Consider the following 18,527-nt stretch of genomic DNA (forward strand, 5'->3'; position numbering starts at 1 on the left):
CTCGCATAACAATGAGTGGATTCCACACCCGGCTTCCGCCATGCAGGAGCAAAGAAGAGGAGCTGTCCATTTCAGCACCACGACGCTTCCCAGCGGCGACACGGCAGAGGCCGTCTCGAGCTGCTCACCCGAAACAAAGCGATCACGCGAGGTCTCTCGGCGGCTTGTCGTCGGTACACCCAATTGAGACACGAAATGGCTGTTTGTTTCATCGCTGAAACGCAAACAACTCGTGTAAGTCCATCGACCAATGTAAAACACAGTCCCGGGTGGGGATGTAGGGTGGTGGGGTGGGTGGTTTTATTCAAACTGTTCCTGGGACGCCTTGGTTCAAAAGGTTAATTTGGTCGATGAACCACAACTATTATTTTATTTCGCCGATTAAACACATTGTTACACAGACTCACGCTTGTTAGCTCGCTCTGAGTTTTTACTCGCCCGCTCGCTCGCTTCTTACACGAGGCGCCAAAGTCGATGGGTACGAAATGGAAAATATATAATAAAAATAAAAAAATAATACAGCACAATAAAAATCCCAGGCTCCACTTATCGCCACGTGCAGCGCGAGCAGGGGAGCAATAAGAGCAGGCAGCGGTGTGCCCGTGGTACACCCGCTGTTACACGCTGACGAGTGCGGCTGTGTCTTATAAAAGTTCACTCATCGTCGTCCTCATCATCACCCTCCTCGTATCAACGGCGCAGGGGTGGCGGTGTTGTGAACCGCGTGGTGGTGTTGTGCCGCGTGCTCGCGACGCCGAGAGGAACCAGAGTCAGCGCTCGCAACGCGAAACCACCGCGCGGCGGCCGTGGCGGTAGGCAAAGTGGAGCCCGCACCAAAGGGGCGGGGGGGGGGGGGAAGACGGAAATGGCGTTTGTCTCTAACGAGAGGAACCCCCCCGCTGGGGGCGGAGGCTGCGAGGCTCAGCGAGCCTCGCCCGTTCGGGGCGCGCAGATGTCGGCCGCGCAGTCTCGCGGTCCGGAGCGGAGCTCTGCGCCCTCGGCTCCGACTCGCCCGTGATGATTTCATCCGGCGCGCACAGCGCGTCCGTGCCAGCCTATCACCACGATTACTACTATCACCACCACCACCACTACTATTACTATTATCACCATCATCACTGTCGTCAAGCCCTGATAAGTAACAGGCGCGCATAAGACACCGGCCGCAGTCGTCTTATAGGAGCAACAGCGTCAGTAGCAGCAGCAGCACGCGTGTGTTTCGCTAGTTTTTGTTCGAAGGAAAGGGGGTGAATGAACAATAGCAGCTGACACAACCACAACATCAAACGCCACAACAAGGCGTGTAATTGGCTGGACGCGCGCTTAGTTTATCCCTCCTCGCCGCTCTCTCGCTCTCGCGCGCTCTGGTTAAGTTGATTCATTATTTCCACGACCGCCGTTCGAGGAAGAGAAAGGAGACGACCACAGTTCGTGTGCAAGATGCCAGTGCGGCGGGGCCACGTGGCGCTGCAGAACACCTTCCTGGAGACCATCATCCGCCGATTCGAAGCGCAGAGTGAGTGTCGCTGCTGCCCTCCGTGTGCGCAACAAACCCGCCCCACGTGTGCGTCAGCCCCACACCCGTTGGGCGTTTTAGCGACAGACGTTCGCTCATTGTTGTCGGCCTTGATGCGCGTAAATCCGATGCCGGCCGTCATTGCACATTGTGGGGTCGTGCGCCTTTTAATAAGGCACCGTGGATTGATGATTAATTATCAAATGCATATCGTGGAGGGGGTAAGGGATGCTCTGTATCTTGTCCAAGTTCATACCGATGATAAGGACGTCCCATAGAGGGTAGATTGACCCCCCCCCCCCACCCCGCCGCGGGAATGTGGAGTTTCCACCCCTGGCTTGGGGATCGCGACGGAGAGGAGCGCTGCCCGTTTGAGCGGGGCGTAAACCTGACGAGCGACTGCGAATGAGGGAGAGAAAGTGGGTACCCCGCTGTGTTCATTGTTAAAGAGAACACGACTCACGTGGCTCCGTTCATTTGCTTTGAACAAAATGTGAGAGCATTATTGCACTCAAGCAGCCAGCCGTTTAATACGACGCTCGTGTCACTCCGTATTGTCTGCCGGTGTTCATTATTAACCCTTTTGAAGCCAACACCGGAGCCGCACATCACCATTGCGAGTCGCAAAGAACGCGACGTGCTTTGACAAATGCGGTTAAAAAATAATGCATGCCCTTGAGATATATATTTTATATACAAATCTTTGAAAGTGGCCTGACAGGTCTATTTCTGGAGATATATACATAGGTGTTGTAATGTCGCCGGCACACACCGCACATGCAGGCCGCTTTCTGAACATTGCTCCGTGATTTAGGGCGCTGCGTGAGAGGTGTGTAAAGGAGAGTATAAGGAGGCAACATTATCGCAGGAGCGATTGCAACGACTGCAAAACAAACCGAACGAATCTCGAGGACGGTGTCGCGCGAGATATGTCACTAGTCAAGGGTTGTGCCACGTGTGGATACTGTGCAGAAGTCAGAGCAAATGCGGTTTGATGCTACAAGGCCTTCTCCACGGCATGTGAAAGGTCACAGGGCTTTGAAACTGCTGCTACTACTTTCTATTTGACGATCGTGCGTTGTTTGGTGGCAGGCATGAATAACGATGTTTAAAAAAAAAAACATGTAACGTTTGCCCATGTCATCGTCATCACAAGCAGCGAGTGAATTATATCTTAAGGAAATTTAAATAAGAGCTGCAATCGGGCCATTTTTATGTCGTTTTAGGTAATGTTCACCAGACAGTGACACCGAACTACGTATATTCTAAGTGCGAAGCTTAATTTATTGAGAGGCTTCCGAGGTCATTGTGGCATCATTCAATCAATCAAATATTATTTTACCCAGCTAAGATGCCCCATTTGAAATATCGGCTCTAATATTCAAGTCTCCTCGGGTTGGCGGGAGAGGCCGAGGCCGAGCGTAGGTTCTCAAACCCCCGCTCGTGTGGGAGCTTATGTCAGCCCTGGGCCCTTTGCCAGGTGAGTGGCGGGCCGTGTCAAGCCCCGGGAATTCACTGCCGCTGATTATTTACTTGCGCAAGGCTCTGTGCGTGTGCGCCTGTGCGCCTGTGTGTGTGCGTGCACGTGTCGTGTCCGTGTCGCACACTCGGACAAAGAGCGCGGCAACTCGACCTGGCGTGCGCTGTCTGATTCTCGCGGCGCGAGTCGCTTGTCGTCGTCAGCGTTTGTGCGATGTTTTGCCGTCCCTCCGCCTTGTCTTCTCCTTGCGGCAAAGGGGACTTGGCTTCTACAAGCGTGCGTGGTTTTTGTTTCGTGTGATAGGATTATTTTAATAAGGTAGATGCATGGAAAGGGGATAGATTACGACGGTTTGTTTTCGGATCATGGTCTGCGTGCATTGCCCGGCGAGGATCACCACAGCCACTTAAATTTGTCCTTCATTTACGTCCGTGCAAGGTGCGCCGCGCCCTTCCATTGAGCAGAGCACGGGCTCCGTTGAAGGAGGGTCATCCATTTCCCACGGAGGGGACATTCTGTTAACAATAATTTTGATTGGCCATTTTGATGTTGATTGGCAAACTCGTGCACAAGACACTGGCGTGCAGTGAACGGCATCGCCAGGAATTTGGCCTCGTCCACACGCGCGCAGCAGGTGCGCGCGGTGGTTTGCACGAGGCCCTCCAGCCATGCCGGGTGGTGGCAGCCAGTGCCAACAATGGGGGACACTGAATACAAAGACAAGCACAGAGGTTGTTGGCTGCGGAACGACCAATGGATTCGAAGAGACCGCGGTAATGAAAGCGTGTCCGTCTCATCCCCGTGAGATGATTCCCATCCACCGAGTGGCGGTGCGAGGGTGTTTTACGTCTCCGTGGGGTTTTTTTTTGTAATACCCGCTAACAGGCGTTGTGAGAACCCCTTTTGTGGAATAACACAATCGCGTAATGTAATCGCCAGCGCCGGCGAAAGCCAAGCCGAACAAGGGTTGCGTTATACAACCTCACCTGCCAATGAGCACAGTTGACCTAAGGGAACACATTACACTGGGAATAGGGAGTAATTAAGATCAGTCGTGGTTATATATAGGCAATCTTTATAACGCGTATATATATAGACAGTACAACTGTATGACACACACACACGCGCGTACTATCGTCCTTGCTCTGTGGGAGCATATCCATAGCCATTTGTCAACACCGTCACCACCAGCAGCACCAGCGTCACTGTCGTTGCAACACAACCCTCTTCATCATGCGATGGAGCCGATATAGTAATGGATTTGGTGATACAACAGACCTATAATAATAGGGTTTTCCCCCTTTTTTTCTGACAACAAAACTGAAACCTTTTTTTACAAGGATTCATGTCTGCATTAACCACAATACCTGCAGTCAAAATGCAAACAAAAACAAACTATGATAATATATGCATTGTCCTTGAAACTGATTGGTCCACACCAGGGGACGACTTTCTTTTGAGCCTCGACCCAATTGGTGCTCGACCAGATGACGCCAAAAGGCGTCACACAGCTCAAAGACAATGCCACTGTCAAAGTAATGAGGGCTCGGGGTGAGCATCTACATCATTAGAAAACCCTATTATTATATTTTGGTACTGGCAAAGGAGGTCTAATGATGTAGATGTTCAACAGACCTGTCAATAACACTGTGGCCTTAAGATAAGAAGTATATAACAGGTGACATTTTGGCGCTGACCCTTGTGGTTCGTGTGCAGTGAAGAAGGGTTCTTGCCTGAAACGTCGCCCATTATACGTTTCTTTTAAGGCAGTGTTGTTGACAAGTGAGTTTTTTTCTTTACACTTTAATTGTGTCCAGTGCATTAATTAAAGACGAGTCGAGACCATTTGTGCTGTGCGCGGTGAAGCATCCGGAGCTGGAAAATAATTGCGCGAAAAAATCACGTTTCAAAAATTCCACGGCCAATGTCACATATGTAATTGTCTACATACTGGTGGGATATTTGTGAACCCGTCCAATGATTAGGTCAGACGTATTCTATATTCACCGATGACAAAATCGCCCAGAATGCGCCCGATCTTGTCAGCTTTCGGAAGTTAAGCAGAGTTGAACCTGATTGGATGGGTGACCACCACCACCATGTATGCCGGGTTGCTATAGGCGGCTGCGGAGTTGTTCTATGCCGTGGGCATCACAGGGCAGTAGAGCACAATCAGTTGTTGTACTGTTCTTCTATGCTTCTTGCCTTTGCCAACCCACACTGACTAGCATGGTGAGGTGTGATTAATAACACTGTGTAACATTTTTTTTGTTCCTGTGTAGTAAGTGTTATTTCCTAATTGCTTATGCCTCCAAAAGTACAGAAAATGTCTGTTCACAAACTTTGCTTTGGTGACCAGGACAGTGGTATTTTGAAATGTACCCATTTTTCCAGAACATTCCAGATAGATTCAGTGCTGAGTAAACTTGGAGTACCTTCTAGACCATTCTAGAACTTTCCAGTAATGTAAATAGTAGTATAAATACAGGGGCTTTAAGCCCACCAGTTCAGTTTAGTTACAGCTGCCTAAGTGGATACATATCTGCATTTTTTCTGAGATGGCATCAAGAGACTGCAAACATCCGGCAGACGCATTTTGCTGTCTACGGCCAATTTATCAAGACAAGAGCAAAAAAGTACTCTGTGAAAGCATCTGCTAAGAAGTGTGAGGCCTACAAGGCATATTTCGGCATGCCTGTCGGGGATGAAGATAAACCCTCGGCACCTCATTTCACCTGCGAGCAATACAAACAAACTCTGGGAGGTAAGATGGACAATTGTTTCTCAGAATTTAATGTTATAAAATTTGTTAAAACATTTTAAATTGTAAACGTTTTCAATTTACATTTTTTTTACAATTTTCAAATGTTATTGAAAAAATATATAATTTCTAAAAAATGTAGCGAGAATCTCTTACATATTAGTCATGGATGAAATACATTTATTTTTGTAGGATGGTACAGAGGGGAAAAGACATCCATGAAGATCGCTATCCCAAGAATTTGGCGGGAACCCACTGACCACTCAAGCAATTGCTACTGCTGCATGGTGGACCCTGCGAAACGTCGGACTGGCAAGAATGCACCTGCTATCACGTATCCAGACCTTCCTTCATCCATCCCCCCGGTGCCACATTACCATGAGCTCCCCGTACCCACTCCTCCGGACAGAGAGCAGCCGTCTTTAGAATAGAGCAGCAAGTCAGAGAGCGAGGAAGACGTTGTAGATCCAGATGACAATTTCAGAGGTGGAGCTGAGGAGAGAAACCCATACTACCCCAACCAAAAATACCTCAACGACTTGATCAGAGATCTTGGTCTCACCAAGTCCAATGCGAGCTTTTGACGTCTAGGCTCAAGCAATGGAACTTGTTGGATGAAAGTGTGTAAGTCGCAGATCAGAGGAAGCGTCACCAGCCTTTTTACAGCTTCTTCACCCGTCAAGATGGGCTCTGCTTCTGCCACAATGTGACCAGTCTGTTCGAGGCAATCAGAATCGCCTGTAACCAGAATGAGTGGCGCCTCTTCATTGGCAGCTCATCCAGGAGCCTCAAAGCCATGCTGCTCCATAATGGTAACAAGTACCCGTCTCTTCCCCTGGCTCACTCGGTGCACCTCAATGATGATTGCAACAGCATCAAGACATTGCTGGACGCCTTGAAGTATGATGAGTACGGCTGGGAGGCCATCGGAGACTTCAAAATGGTGGCATTCCTGATGGGTCTCCAAGGCGGTTTTACCAAGTTGCCCTGCATCTTTGCCTTTGGGACAGCAGGGACACCAAGGCGCACTACCACAGGCGGGACTGGCCACAGCGGACCGAGTTCTCTGTGGGATGGAATATCAAGTGGTAGCCACTGGTGGACCCCCGGAAGGTGCTGATGCCACCACTGCACATCACATTGGGTCTCATGAAACAATTTGTCAGAGCTGGAGATAAGGAGTCGGCAGCCTTCAAGTACCTTCAAGACTTCTTCTCTAAGCTGTCTGAGGCAAAGGTCAAAGCCAGTGTCTTCACCGGACCACAGATAAAGAAGATCCTGGAGTGCAATGAATTCCCCAAGAAGCTCACTAGTAAGGAGAAGGCGGCTGGGAACAGCTTTGTCGCAGTGGTTCGTGGCTTCCTGGGCAATCACAACGTCGAAAACTGTGTGGAGCTGGTTGAGACTTTGGTGAAAAACTACGGCACAATGGGCTGTAGGATGTCCCTCAAAGTCCATATCCTTGATACTCATCTTGATAAATTCAAGGAGAACATGGGAGCGTACTCGGAGGAGCAAGGCGAGCGCTTCCACCAGGATATACTGGACTTTGAACGCCGCTACCAAGGACAGTAGAACGAGAACATGATGGGAGACTACATTTGGGGGCTGACTCGTGAAAGTGATTTACAGTATTATCGTAAATCTCGAAAAACTACTCCTAAATCTTTTGTAGTCATGTTTGTATTACTTTAGTATAAATACATGTAATTTTGTATTTATATGTTCTTTTTTTCTGACTTTATGTGAACGAAAATACAGAAATTCGCCCCTTTTCTCATTGAAAATGGGTAGATTTCAAAATATCACTGCCCTGGTCACAAAAGCAAAGTTTGTGGGGAATAATAGCCATTTTCTATACTTTTTAGGCATAAGCAATTAAGAAATCACACTTACTAGTCAGGAACAAAAATTTTGTTACATAGTGTAATCAATCATCATAACCCCTATGACCCTCGCTGCATAGGGAGGCCCTCATCCAGCAGCGGATTAACAACAGGGCTGAACGTGTAGATAGCAAACCCTGAGAGGGTAGCATTCATTGCTGTTGTTGCTTTTCTTAAATCGCAGTTGCTGAGTAGAGGCAAAAGCTCCACAATGGTAAGCTAACAGCACTGTTGAAAGTGTGATAGGTAAGAGCTAATACTTTCCTTGAATTGAACAAGACTATTATTATCAGAGCTACAGAAAAAAACGATGGGAGGGAATTCCACGGTCAAGCAGTGCGAGGGCAGAAGCAGAAATATAAGGATTGTGACCTGGAGTGCGGAGAGTGAGTGAATGGGAGAGTGAGTGAGTGGGAGAGTAAGTGGGTCAGTGAGTGTCGTTGTGACCTGCAGTGCGGTGTGAGAGTGGGTGGGAGAGTGAGTGAGTGAGTGGGAGAGTGAGTAAGTGGGAGAGTGAGTGAGTGAGTGGGTCAGTGAGTGAAGTTGTGACCTGCAGTGCGGTGAGTGGGAGAATGAGTGGTTGGGTGAGTGTCGTTGTGACATACAGTGCGGTTAGTGAGTGGGTGAGTGTCATTGTGACCTGCAGCGTGGTGCTTGAACACAATACGGATTAAATAAATCCCTCGTTCTACTCGAGAACGGGTCCTCATCATGTGCAGTCAATGAGCAGAAGTTACCGGTAACCGTAACCACGACAGTAGCGCTATAAGAGCGGTAGGGAGGCGACTGCCCGCCGGCGAGCCGAGGAGTGACCGGAGTGAATCACTTTTCACCGTGGCCGTTGCCCGCAGACCGCCGGTTCGTGATCGCCAACGCGCGCGCCGAGAACTGCGCCATCATCTACTGCAACGATGGCTTCTGCGAGATGTGCGGCTTCTCGCGCGCCGAGGTGATGCAGCGCGCCGGGACCTGCGACTTCCTGCACGGCGCCGACACGCGGCGCCACGCTGTGGCGCAGGTGGCGCGTTCCCTCCTCGCCGCCGAGGAGCGCAAGGTCGAGCTGCACTACTACCGCAAGGACGGTGAGGATCGCGCTCGAGCTCCGCATTGCTGCCGCGTCATCTCACTCAAGCCCCCTGCCACGAACTCGCAAACCTCTCCCCTCTCTCGTCTCACTCTACTCCCCCCCCCCCCATTCACTCTCCTACCTCTCTCCTTTCATCTCGATCTACCCCCTACCACGAACTCACAAACCTCTCCCCTCTCATCTCACTCGAACCCCCATCCACGAACTCTCATACAGAAGGTGAGTATTTAACCCTGATCCTTCGGACCTTCGATGAATAACATCGTCACGTGTGCATCAAGTCTGTTGGCTTTACTCCACTGTGCAAAACTTATCCCGATGCACAACCTCCTCAAAACATCTCGATGATAAAATGAAAACGAGGCCAACCTGCGGTAGAGTTTTAAGTGAACTGCCCTTGTTTGTGTGACATTTATACACGACTTTAGGGTTGCTTCCCACGCGATAGCGCACCATGAAATGTGCCACGTGGTGAACATGTCGACTGCAGTGTGATTTCGCACGCTGCCACGCGCGCCGCGACAGAACCTCTGGTTCAATGCTAACGGCTTGCACGGCAGCCCTGTACCTAACACAGCGCTGGAGCAAGGCGATGTCATTTACAAAACATACAACCAGGGACGTCGTCTTGTGCGGCCGATTCTATCCTTTCATTCCGCCGAGATCGAGCAGCACGCGAGACGAGAGCCGAGCGTGTACCGTGTCAGCCACGGGGAAAGTGGCGACGGAAATGGGACAGAATGCAATGATGGCAGCGGCCCAAGATTAACGTTCATTTGGGAGCACACTCGTGTGCCCCACAGCAGGGAGGGCCTGAGTTCGATTTCCTTCTCGGGCACATTTCTGCGTGGGCTTCTACGTACTCTCACGCCGTGGTCCGCAAGGGTTTTCCTCCGAGTTCTCCGTTTTACTCCCATAGCTAGAACAAAAAAAACACATCCATACAACTTAACCGGTATTGACCAAACATTCCAATTCTGAAAAATTACCTGCAATTTACACAACTTATTTCGCACTGTACATAGCCAACCGTGCTAATAGGTGCGGGGGAAGAACAAACGAAACGGAGAAATCAGTTCTGAAGAATTTAAGTTGTCAATCTAGATGATGATGATGATTTAAAAATGCATATCTCCCAGTAGCTTCCTAATATCGGAAGGAAGAGCGTTCCAGACGGCCGCAGAAGCAGCGCATCTGAAAGTGCGCGATGCGGTGAGCTCCGTCGTTGGTTCGATGGGTGGCCGAAAACATCTGCGATTGCACACGGGCACAGCATCAGGCCCGACCGCCAGCAGGTAAAAGAGGACTGCTGTCAGTAGAGGGGTGACATCGACCACCAGCAAGTGAAAGAGTTTCTGCTGTCAGTAGCACGGTGACATCAGACACCAGCAAGTGAAAGAGTTTCTGCTGTCAGTAGCACGGTGACATCAGACACCAGCAAATGAAAGAGGACTGCTGTCAGTAGAGCGGTGACACGACCGCCAGCAAGTGAAAGAGGACTGCTGTCAGTAGCACGGTGACATCAGACACCAGCAAGTGAAAGAGGACTGCTGTCAGTAGAGCGGTGACATCAGACACCAGCAAGTGAAAGAGGACTGCTGTCAGTAGCGCGGTGACATCAGACACCAGCAAGTGAAAGAGGACTGCTGTCAGTAGCGCGGTGACATCAACCGCCAGCAAGTGAAAGAGTTTCTGCTGTCAGTAGGGCGGTGACATCAGACACCAGCAAGTGAAAGAGGACTGCTGTCAGTAGAGCGGTGACATCAGACACCAGCAAGTGAAAGAGGACTGCTGTCAGTAGAGCGGTGACATCAGACACCAGCAAGTGAAAGAGGACTGCTGTCAGTAGAGCGGTGACATCAGACACCAGCAAGTGAAAGAGGACTGCTGTCAGTAGAACGGTGACATCGACCACCAGCAAGTGAAAGAGGACTGCTGTCAGTAGAACGGTGACATCAGACACCAGCAAGTGAAAGAGGACTGCTGTCAGTAGGGCGGTGACATCAGACACCAGCAAGTGAAAGAGGACTGCTGTCAGTAGGGCGGTGACATCGACCACCAGCAAGTGAAAGAGGACTGTTGTCAGTAGGGCGGTGACATTGACCGCCAGCAAGTGAAAGAGGACTGCTGTCAGTAGAGCGGTGACATCAGACACCAGCAAGTGAAAGAGTTTCTGCTGTCAGTAGGGCGGTGACATCGGACACCAGCAAGTGAAAGAGTTTCTGCTGTCAGTAGGGCGGTGACATCAGACAATCGGCGAAATCACGGTCCAGAGATGTCGCACCCCACCACTACGTGGTCATTGTGGATCGCGAATCGAGCTTTAGTTGCAATCGATTCAGATCCGTCTATCCGAACGCCAGCTCAGAGTTGATTGGGCAGCCATCTTGAAAATGTCGATTAATCGGTAATCGATTCAATGGTGATCGATTCATTCGCGAGCAATGCTTTCAACTGTGAAAAACCCTTAATTTTTTTTTCATAGTTCATTTATTTGGTATAGCCCTGTGAGCCATTCGGCTCTTGAATCGGGTGCAACCGCAACAAACAAAAACATGAACAAGAAAACATCTTAAAGTGATTATGTGACTGTGCAAACAGAAAATACAGGAAAAAAATATCAGAATATTCCTGAAATAGCACCGTACACCAACGCTGTGTGCAAAAATCCCAGTGGGATGCAAGTCAAAATAACAACAACAACCACAAGACAACTAAGATTAAGGCCGTCAATCAACTCCGTACTACAATAAACAAAAACATGACCAAAACAAAAAAAACTTTTCGAAATCACCAAAATAAAAGCCATAAATCCAATGTAACAGTTATCATATGGACTGTGACCGAATTTTTCACAATAAACTACATTAATTAATTATAACACCAAAATCTAGAGCCATATTTTAGGCCACTGAATAGCAGTGGCAGCTAGGGTTGTACAACTCCTCTAGAGCAGTTTTGAGTGATTCAAGTTTTGAGTGATTCAAGTTGCAGTTTATTGGCAATAGCATTCCAGACCCTAGGGGCATCAATAGGCCCACTGCGCTATATAACTCTTTTTCAGAAGCGACCTGGCCACAAATTATAGCTCAGCAAAGTGGCTTATTATGATGTGGACAGTTACAGCGACAGGCGAAACACTCTTCAGCACGGGACGTTCATTCTGAATGTGCAGGGGAAAACTCAGAGACAAATCCACGCAGTGACCTCCTGCACGTGGAGAGAGACGGAGAGAGACGTCAACTCCAAATATACAGCAGCAGCAGGCGTCAGGGTCGGAATCGAACCCATAACCTCCTGTACACCAGGCGAGAGAGTTAATATCTCAGCCACTGTGATGATGACGAGTGACACTCAAACTCCAAATATACAGCAGCAGCAGCAGGCGTCAGGGTCGGTATCGAACCCATAACCTCCTGTACACCAGGCGAGGGAGTTAATATCTCAGCCACTGTGATGATGATGAGTGACACTCAAACTCCAAATATACAGCAGCAGCAGCAGGCGTCAGGGTCGGTATTGAACCCACGACCTCGTGTACAGCAGGCGAGGTGGTCGTGACACGGCCCCACTATTTGAGTGGCTCACATCAGTAGGATCGGTGATTCTGTCGCAGTCCGCTCGTCTTATTACCAGAGCAGTCGCATCATCGGAGCCGGATTCACGCTCCGGGGACGTTTAGAGGCCCTCCGGATTGTGAGGGCAACCCAGAAATGCACACGGAGCACTTAATTACAAACAGGTTCAGACACAATACTGGCGCGGGACGGTAACTACTCCCAGCTTGTCGTTGGGCCATTAAAGGCTTGCCTCGCTCTGTGTATTACTACTAGCAATTACGTTGCCGAATCTAACATGGATTTGTTTGGTCTTCGGTTTAGCTTTCTAATTCGTATATTTATCGCATTCAAAAAAATACTCAAATAACCAAGGTGACTAACGGTGGGGTGATCGGCATCGGGCGTGGTGGTGGTTGTGAGACAGTTGAAGGTGAGGCATCTAAAACACACAGAGGACCCCCCCCCCCCCAAAACAAACTGCAACAGCCTCGCCCCCCCCCCCCAAACTTAGCCTGGGCGTGTCCGTCACAGATGAGGATAGACTCACTATTTCACTTTGAGCTTTTCATTTTTCCGACTAAGGCCCACTGAGCTATGTAGCTCTTTCTTTCAGAAGCGACCTGGCCACAAATGATAGCTCAACGAAGTGGATAATTATCGTCGTGTGGAAATGTATAGCAGCCAGATACTCTCAATTGGAAATGTTGGTTCTCAATGTGGAGGGAATATCTGGAGGACCCGGAGAAAAATCCACGTGACCACGGGGAGAGAAAGACACGCAAACTCCACAGATACAGCAGCAGCAGGCGTCGGCATCGGGATCGAACTCACAACCTGTATACCTATTCTTTGTTTATTTCGGTAAAGTCACGTAGATATAAAATTAAAGTGACTCAAAATGAATAATAAAATACAAATAATAAAAAACAACCCACTAATCTAGACCGTAGCCTGGTTCTTAATCTGAGTGAGTGTACTGGCAGTCTATAATGTAGACTGTAGCCTGGTTTACACTATGAGACCCCCTTTGCCAGTTGCAAGATATAGTAATAGGTTTTTACCCTTTTATCTGGCACCAAAACTGACACCTTTATACAAGGGATCATGTTTGCAATAACCACAACACAAGCAGTCAAAATGCAAACAAAAAGAGACAACTCTGATAATAATATGCACTGTCCTTGAAATTGATTGGTCCACACACGAGACGGCTTTTCTTAGAGCCGAGTCTCCACTGGTGTTTGACCAGATGACGCCAAAAGGCGTGCAACTCAAAAACAGGGCACTATCAGAGTATTGAGAGCTCGGGGTAAGCATTTGCACTATGAGACCTCCTTTGCCAGTAGCAAGATCACACCACAAGCGATCGTCTTCAGGAGGAAAGGTGAGTTCCCATCTCATGGCCACGGTGAAGCCACTGCGATTGCTGCCTTGCTCCCCATAGCCCGGGCGCCTGGGCGTGGCCGTTGAGCCCCACGGGTGTCGCGGCGAGCAGCGCAGATGCCTCCACGTGGCTGAGAGTCGCGCAGACGAAGTTGGTGTCGGATTTGTTTTAATGGAGGGGGAGCTGTGTGGAGGATGTCTGACAAAAGGTGGGATGTGTGTAATGAGCTCGCGACCCTTAAAGGTGCCGTGGTGTATCGATCGACACGCCCACCGTTGTGCTCAACAAAGACTCATTTCTAGCAATTAGTTCGTAGGTGTAAAACCTGCCTGCCTCTACGAAGGAAGGCTCATGGCCACCGCTCAGTGGTGCGTCGCACTTTAAAACTGCCGCTATTGTCTACGGACAACGAGCGGTAGTAATGTCCCCGTGAAATTGGATGGTGCGTCGAGGTTTCAACAAAGAACGACACGGGAGCTCAGCAGCAGCAGCAGCAGCTCCGCGGACGGCGCAGTCGTGTGTGCGCCAACGAACGTCGCCCTAATTTCGCCACGTTTTGACGACGCTGCGAAACACAACGAGGATACCGAAGACATTCTTTACTCGCCTCGACTCATCTGTAAATAAATACATGTGGGGGTTTTTTTCGTGGCTGAAACGAGCGATGCCACCTCTGCCACTTACAAAGATCACCCCGACCGCTTTTTTGTCGTTGCAATACACACAAATCGCTGGCCCTGTATTTACATTTTACACGTCTAATAACATGTATATATGGTAAATAATGCAGTGTCTGTAGTAGGCGTACCATTAAAACAGCGTGAGGCTCAAACCCAACAAAGGGGACTGCGTTTATTACTGAAATTTGCAGCTCGTTCCGGCGACACCACCTACAATTTCACGTGTGCAAACATACACACGGGACGGTCTGCGATCTTGCTCGCCTTCAAATGATTGCCCACATTGGCCGAGTCAAAGAATTGACTCTTCCTCCTAAGCGATAGTTGGAGGCGGTAGCCTTTGCCGAGCTGCAGTAGGCTCCCGACGGCTATAAATAGATTGGGCAATGTTGTATTTTGTGTTTCAGTGATGGCAATAATTGTCTGTGTGTGCGTGTCAGAATGAGTGGAGCTGTAGTATAGTGGTTAGTGCACCGCGCGACGAAGCCGGTGATCGGCATTCGATTCCCGGGATCATTGCTAACATCGGTGGCGACTATCTGAACCAATCCTCATCCTCGCCAAGGTTGGTTCTGCCATGAATTAGAACCTGGAGCGGTGTGCACAGTATACATGTGTGGAAACAAAAGTCGACCGGGCATGGTGCTGCTGGACAACATTCCACCCCCTCGTGTGCCATGCCAGTCTTCATCTTGGCGCTCGCTCGCCGCTCCTGCACCAACAACGGGTCCCTAGCAGCCTACTGGGGGGCTTCTTTGCGTGTCAAGAGCAGTGGAGTAATAGACCGTGGGCTTCGTTAAAAATCACAGTAACCTGAGTTAACATTCCCAGCCATGCACGACAATTGTAACAGTCTGAACCTTGAACCTGACCTGGGCATCCCGTGGGGTGACCCGACCTGAAATGAATGTGGTTGGAGAGTGGTTGTGTCAACACGTACGCCAGCACCATGCATTCCAGCCACGCATGGTGCTGGCCACACCCCACTCATGTACCATGCTCGCCTTAATAGGTACCCAATAACAGCAGGTGCCCTAACATGCTACGCAAATACATCTATAAATATACGGTAGTTTAATGTACAAGTGGAATTTGCAGCTCGTTCCGGCGACACCACCTACAATTTCACGTATGCAAACATACACACGGGACGGTCTGCGATCTTGCTCGCCTTCAAATGATTGCCCACATAAATTATATACCATAACGATTGTTTTATTTATCTTATATGCCCAATGTATGCATTCAGCCTAAACCATTACCATGTGTCAGTATATTTGTTTCCGTATCTCTGTCAACAAGTATGATCGCTCTTGGATTTGCTACGTGCGTGCATCATATCTGTGCAGCTCGTCTGCGAAGAGGCTTTTAATATCAAGGGTACGGAGCTTGCACCGCGCGCCTGTGTATTTATAGACGAGGCGAGATTCGTCGATACGAAAATTGAGCAGAAAAATTCAATATCGTGTCTGCAGGTATGGATCAGTACAATCGTACAGACAGCTTCCGTTGAAATTGATTGATTATAAAATAACACCGCAGAACACGAGACCCGTGTTAATACTTAATTCTGTGTGCACAATACACTTTAAATATGCAAGCTCTGTAATGGTTTAGCTCTGCTCCGCCATTAACATTTGAACGAGCGAGCTTTTAAACTTCAGCTGAGCGATGCCCTTTAAAGTGGCTCCGTTGTGGCAGCGTTCATTCTGCCCGCCGTAGCTGTCGGTCGCCTCGCGTTCACCTCGCTGGCTCGCTCGCCTGCCTGCCTGCCAGCCTGCCTTCTAGCCTGTCTGTCAGCCTGCCTGCCTGTCTGTCAGCCTGCCTGCCTGCTTGTCAGCCTGCCTGTCTGCCTGCCTGCCTGTCAGCCTGCCTGCCTGTCAGCCTGCCTGCCAGTCTGTCTGCCTGCCTGCCTGCCTGTCAGCCTGCCTGCCAGCCTGTCTGTCAGCCTGCCTGCCAGCCTGTCTGTCGGCCTGCCTGTCTGCCTGCCTGCCTGCCTGTCAGCCTGCCTGCCTGTCAGCCTGCCTGCCTGTCTGTCTGCCTGCCTGCCTGCCTGTCAGCCTGCCTGTCAGCCTGCCTGTATGTCTGTCTGCCTGCCTGCCTGCCTGTCTGCCTGCCTGCCTGCCTGTCAGCCTGCCTGCCTGCCTGTCAGCCTGCCTGCCTGTCAGCCTGCCTGCCTGTCTGCCTGCCTGTAAGCCTGCCTGCCTGCCTGCCTCTCTGCCTGCCTGCCTGCCTGTCAGCCTGCCTGCCTGTCAGCCTGCCTGCCTGCCTGTCAGCCTGCCTGCCTGTCAGCCTGCCTGCCTGTCCGCCCGCCAATATCGCAACCTAGCGCAGTACATCACCAGAATGCACCGGCTTGAGGAACGCCGCCGTGTCGCTGGTATAAGAAATGCACCGCGTGCTGCGGTAAAAGAACGACGACATGCAGCGCGATCGTGCTGAGCGCTGGTGGTGAACGCCTTGTGGCCCCGAGTGTTGGGGTCACCACCCAACTGTGTCTCCCCTACGGTAGCACAAATGCACACGCGTCGTGGCTGCCGCTTGTACAATTTGGCTCGGTGCCAATAGGGAGAGAGAAAACCCAGCGCACCTCTCTCTCCGAAAAGCACTTGTGTTGTGCTTCTGTGAAAATGTCACGTGAAAGGCGATGGGCGAGAGACGCAACTTGCTTGTGATCTGACTTCGCGGTGATGGGGCGTTGCGGTTGGACTTGATTGATGTTGCAGCCGTACAGTCATGATGAGTCGTGAGCAGCCGAACCGTGTTATCATTATGCCGATATCCCGGCTAACAAATCACGCGGCCGCATGGAGTGCGAGCAACATCGGAGCTGAGCGCCCGTGGGGTGAATGGGCCGGTCCTTGCTCGATTGTGGAGGCATTGGGTGAATTTATGCTGATGTAGACGAGACGAGTGAAGGATGTCCTTTGATTAGGCAGGGTATCGTCACATGTTTCGCCTTTCTCCTGTCACTCGTAAATTATATGATTGTTGAATAAGAAAGCAGTCCAGCAGATGTGTGACAGTCCTCCTCGAAGACACTGGCTGTAACCATCCACCGCATCAGAAAATCACCAGGCCAATGCTGCAACATAGATTTCCTTCATGAATAGAACATTAAACACAAGCCAGATAAGTTCCATTGTAACTAAGGATCGCATTATTAACCCACTGTAGTCTGCTCCTTCAACGGAGATGCCAAACGAGACACGAATTCTCCTGCAGCTCTCTCGTGGCGAGCACTCCTCGACATTGGCATTTACCTGCGGAAAATATTGCTGCCATTATAGGCAAGATTAGAATAGAGTTATGTATTATCATGCTTCATTTAATTATCGTCACCATCATGGCCATCATCGCAACTCAGTTTATAACACGATGGGATTCGAGTTAGAACTCGTGTACACAGCCATACATCGACCGAGAGGACATCCACAGAGGTGATGGAGCAATGAAATCCGTTCACGTGCAGGTACTCGGCCAATTATTCCAGCAGCAGGACTGTGAAGTGGTAGCGGTGACTTGGATTGGTCTTCATCCAGGAGTTGATTGATCATGGCTGATGATGGTGACACGATGCATGCATCGCGTTACGTATCCTGCAGAGCAGTGAAAGCAGCTGCTTTTGTGTTGACTTCATTAGCCGCACGATGGTGGCGATGCACGTGGTCTGTAATCCAGCACTGTGGAGGCAGCGATGATTAGTGGATCACCGCACCGATGTTGTGAAACTCCCCATGGACGTCGAGGAGGTGACATACGCTGGCTCGCCAGGGGAAGGCAGTACAACAAGTGGACTAGTCGCCATCTGCCGCTGTCTCTGTGTCGGGATCGAATGTTGCCCCCCATTGCGTTTGTGGAGTTTTCTCTCCAGGGTACTCAACCAGTTTCCTCCCACATGCATAATGAACACTCGCCATCAATTGACTTAAACGTTTTTTAAAAAAATGATCCAACGTAGCAGGGACCTCCTGAAAAGAGAGCCCTACGCCTCGGCGTGGCTCTCGTCGGCACACGACTCCTATCCTTCTTCAAACCAAGCGGCCGCGCTCTCGCTGAGGCGGCAACAGCTCCACGCGTGCTCGACGCTTACAGCTCGCGCGCGTGTTCATTGTGCACACGCGGTTAAGGTGACTCGAGGGTCTGCTGTTACCTGTAATTGCCTGCCGTCTG

The 18,527-nt window shown here is 50.0% G+C and overlaps 1 protein-coding gene across 3 annotated transcripts in view; it reads left to right on the forward strand.

Moving 5' to 3' along the window:
* The first annotated feature begins 588 nt into the window (after window positions 1–588).
* Window positions 589–18,527, forward strand: part of LOC116948728 (voltage-gated inwardly rectifying potassium channel KCNH2-like) — a 166,607-nt gene continuing 148,668 nt past the window's right edge. For all 3 annotated transcript variants that reach the window (XM_032965750.2, XM_076071722.1, XM_032965751.2), the window contains exons 1-2: window positions 589–1,516; window positions 8,495–8,725. In XM_032965750.2, coding sequence (XP_032821641.1) covers window positions 1,441–1,516; window positions 8,495–8,725 — 307 coding nt within the window. In that variant the 5' untranslated portion in view covers window positions 589–1,440. The remainder of the gene's footprint in view (window positions 1,517–8,494; window positions 8,726–18,527) is intronic.

Source organism: Petromyzon marinus, chromosome 34 (assembly GCF_048934315.1).
Source record: "Petromyzon marinus isolate PM22_M1 ecotype Great Lakes invasive population chromosome 34, UKy_Petmar_22M1.pri1.0, whole genome shotgun sequence".
NCBI lineage: Eukaryota > Metazoa > Chordata > Hyperoartia > Petromyzontiformes > Petromyzontidae > Petromyzon > Petromyzon marinus.